Source organism: Cotesia glomerata, linkage group LG2 (genome assembly GCF_020080835.1).
Source record: "Cotesia glomerata isolate CgM1 linkage group LG2, MPM_Cglom_v2.3, whole genome shotgun sequence".
Classification (NCBI taxonomy): Eukaryota; Metazoa; Arthropoda; class Insecta; order Hymenoptera; family Braconidae; genus Cotesia; species Cotesia glomerata.
The window spans coordinates 17,228,917-17,233,123 of NC_058159.1; the positions used below are offsets into that span (position 1 = coordinate 17,228,917).

At 28.3% G+C, this 4,207-nt stretch overlaps 1 protein-coding gene across 1 annotated transcript; it reads right to left on the reverse strand.

Moving 5' to 3' along the window:
- Positions 1-1,725: 1,725 nt before the first annotated feature.
- On the reverse strand, positions 1,726-3,954 carry LOC123258878. Its single transcript, XM_044719142.1, has 3 exons — positions 3,369-3,954; positions 2,899-3,182; positions 1,726-2,009 (listed from the first exon to the last, which is right to left on the reverse strand). The coding sequence occupies exons 1-3, from the start codon at positions 3,925-3,927 to the stop codon at positions 1,857-1,859; spliced, it is 996 nt and encodes a 331-aa protein (XP_044575077.1). The 5' UTR covers positions 3,928-3,954; the 3' UTR covers positions 1,726-1,856.
- Between the last annotated feature and the right edge of the window lie 253 nt (positions 3,955-4,207).

Genomic DNA, 4,207 nt, shown 5'->3' on the forward strand with positions numbered 1-4,207 from the left:
TAATTTAGTACATGTTACTTATTTAGACTGAAATAATTCTACGTAGTAATTTATTGAATTGAACTTAAGTTCAGGGAATTATTTAGATAAATTAATTCGTCATTTTATTAAAAATTATTTGTTAATTGTTTATCAGCGTGGATATTAAGTCCAAGAATTTATAGTCAAATTTTTTAACTTCCCGCTAAGAAAATCGAAGATTTTCAAAAATCGGGAAGTTATTGTTTTTACCCCGTTTTTCGAAAATCGAGTTTTCATCAGATCTCGACGTTTTGAAGTCCTAGGAAGCTTCCCTGACTATTCCCGCGAGGGTGTCACTATGTCTGTATTAGGGTGATTTTTTTTTTTACTTTATTTTTTTTTTTCGGTCCCATCGTGAATTCTTGTTGGAAATACCCAAAAAAAATTCCCTGAAAGTTTGAGTTCTTGATATTAATTAACGTCCTCGACCAAGGCATGTGAATATTTCCCATTGAAAACAGACAAAAACTTTGATTTTTAATTTTTGAATTTCTAAAGCTCAGCGGCATTTCATGGGATCACTTTGATCGAAGATGGTTTTTTCTTAGAATTGAACGCTCTACAAAAGTGCCCATTGCCGCAAAGTCGTAACTCACACTGGCAAGGCAGTACGGGCCACTGAACCTGATTTTTTCATAAAATTGGCGTTTTTTCGCATTTATCTCGTAAATATCAAGAGCTACGGAAAAAATGTAAATGACAAACTTGTAGAGAATTCAATTTCCAACAAAAAAAGTCCTATGGACCAAATCGCTAAGATCGATATTAAGCGAGATATTAAGCCTTGAATATATTTTTTCGTGAAATTTTGGCCGATCATTGATTTAAACTTATTAATATCTTGTTTACTTTCTCTGTTTTTTATATTTTTTCTTCAATATATTTTTTTAAGGCTAGAAAAACAGGATATGATAAGTATCTTACATTAAAAAAGCTTATATCTTAAGAATCTTTAATAAATAATGGATTTACGAGTTTCTGCATAAAACTTATGAATTCAATTACACTTAAATAATTTATATATTATTAACAGTTTATTAAATTATAATAGTTCGAATTATATTAACAACAATGAGTATTTAATAAAAATAAAAACAACAATACCAATTAATTATTATTGAAAGCAGAAAACTGAATTGTTAGATTAATTCATTGTCAATATACTGTGATTTTTTACACGATGTGTATTGAGATCGATGGTGCTGAACAGTTTGAAAAATTCTTTGTCTTTCATCTTCATTATAAGTCAATACTTCATTAAAACTTTCGGCTAGCGCTACTCCTCTTTCCGCAGTATCGTTTACTACTTTTAACTTTTTGAATGTATCATAACATCGTTTATACTCAAGATTTGATTCCCACAAACTTGGATCTGTATGCAAAAATTCATAGGGGAGCTCAAATTGCTCAAAAATAAACAGCGAGTTTGGATTAACAAAATCGCTTATGTTTTTCTCAGATAACGACGTTATTTCTTCATAAGCGACTGATAAACGTTTATTAGGCTTTTTGACCGCTACCTGGGAATTTATTTTTTGTACGATCTTTACTTTTTCTTCTACTGACACAGTTTCATCAAAAAGAGCTAAACAAGCAAGATTTTCGTGTAAGTACCACAAATGCCGAGACAATTTATCGAGTGCTGCATTTGCAATTTCTGGATGTATTTTTCTATAGTCAATAAGATCTTTTACTAATTGCAAATCCGAGTTTGGAGCATTTATTGCATTAGGAGCAGTAAACCATATTTTTACATAAAATATTACGATGAAAACACATATTTTCTGCAAAATTTTTTTTTCGTTTGCTCCCATTTTAAACTGGTTTCTAAACATTTATATTTTCAAGCAATAGAGAGCTTTTGATAACCACCGTGCGTGATGAAAAGCACCAGGTGCTTTAAATTCGGCTCTATGACTTTTGATACCACCCAAAAAGATACAGCTCAGCTCCAAAAACTCCTTGTAATCATTTCTCGGATGATGATTCTAACAAAAAATAAGAAAAATTTAATAATTGCGGCCAGAAAAGAAGATATTTTCAGAATTTTAAAGTAAAAAATATTATTTAAAAAGGCAAAATTTATAAAACTAAATCACTTAAAAATTCGAGTTATATCGAAGTATGCAAAATAACTACACTGATAAAAGGATTTATTTACTATTAATAATTTGATTTATTTGAAGATAATAATTTAATTTAATAAATATTTTTTAACATTAAATAAATATTTATTAGGGAGAAAAGTACATTTAATAATATTTAATAAATATTTATTAATAGATAACAAATATTTATTAACAGTTAATAAATACTTGGTTGAGTGAATTTGTTTGGCTTGCAATGTCATATGATATGAAGATTGTCTATAAACAAAAATCATCCTTATAAATTATTTGCATTAATTATATTACATTATAATAACATTTATTGTAAACTACCAAATTCTATCACAGCTCATAATTATTTTTTATATTTTTACATATTAAAAACGTTAATTTATTAAGTGAATTGAATTATTATCAATGTATTCCAGTTATAGGGTTATAAAAAGTGTCAAAAGAAAATTGCTATTTTTGCTTTTTATCCTAAATAAATATTTGTTAACAGTTAACAAATATTTATTAACTATTAATAAATTAATAAATATTTATTAACAGTTAATAAATTCTACGTAATGAATACTAATTAACTGTTAATAAATATTTATCAAATCCCATGATGTTAAAAAATCATTTATTAACAGTTAATAAAGCTTATTAAATATTAACAAGTCCTTCTATCAGTGTATCAGAAAGATCTAATGACTGTAAAAGAAATTAACTTTATAAATAATAATTCTTTCAATGGTAAAACTATTTATGAATTAATTAATACCTTCAGTTGATTTTCTATAAAGTCAAGAATATCGTCTTTTCTTTGATTTAAAATAAGTGAAATATCTTTTTCCTCTGTGCCGATTTCATACGCAGATTTATCAATTTTTTCCCAATTATCTCTGAGTCTTTTGAAAATTGGTACATTTGGACTATTCGTCACTAGCCAAGCAACTTCTGCAACATTTCGTAACATCAATTCAGAAGTATGATGGCGACAAGCAAGATATAATAAGTCACGGCCAATTTTATCTTCTAATAATGCACATGCGTCATTAAAACAACCTAAAACAAAGAATTAGTTATTGATTAACTGTTATTTAATTATCAGTTATTCAAATTTTTGACTCAGCTTAAATTTTAACTCAACATTCGTAAAAATAATTAATCAAATTCTTATTTGAAAATTTCTTCCCAAGTCAAAAAACAAATACTGTGATATAAATTCATTCAACCACAACATTAACTTACCGGTATTTGAACTAGTTGTATCAAAGCACATTGCTTTAACATTATCGCAAAGATCCCACTCTATCAGCGTTTCAAAAATGGCTGAAGCTTGGCTTTCACCTGTGCCATCAGAGAGAATCGGAGTTTTAAAATTTTTATCAGTATTTATTCCGGTGACGTGTATTGATAATCGTTCTGCTTTTGGTTGACCATTTCCCGCAGAAAGCATCTTTCCATCCACTACGAGAGAGTCATCAAAAATTTCTTCTTCTTTGATCGTATCGACAATTTCTTCTCTTTTTGAAATACGCGCATTGCGAATAGTGGAGTAACTTAAATTATATTTATCAATCTCAAGTCCTAAACTTTGAATAACAGCAGAAATGATGTACATCGCATTTCTGTTACTAGTTTTAGTTCTCTCTAGTGCTAATACTAATTCCGAAGTCAGAAAATCAATTTTATTTTTCTTAGGCGCTGGCATTGTATCTTCAAAGTCTGAACAAGTTCGCTTCAATTCACTGGAATTTGATATGGAACTACAGAAACTATTTAAGGACGACTGTTGGGATAATTTCATTCCTGAAATGAAAAATGTTAACAGTGAATTAGTAAGCATATTAGCTGAATGTTAAACAAATCAAATATAATTAAACAAAACTATTATAATATTAGAACTAACCAATTTTCTCATTATTGGGAGTTTCTACTTCCATCGCAGATAGATTTCCAGAAGTTTCTTCTGGTATAACGTCAATTGCTGGTAGATGGATATTTCTATTTCCTTTACGACAATCTGTCAAAAATTGCTGCAAATTTTTCGGTAAATTTTTTAGTGCAGCACAATTTGCAATGTCAAA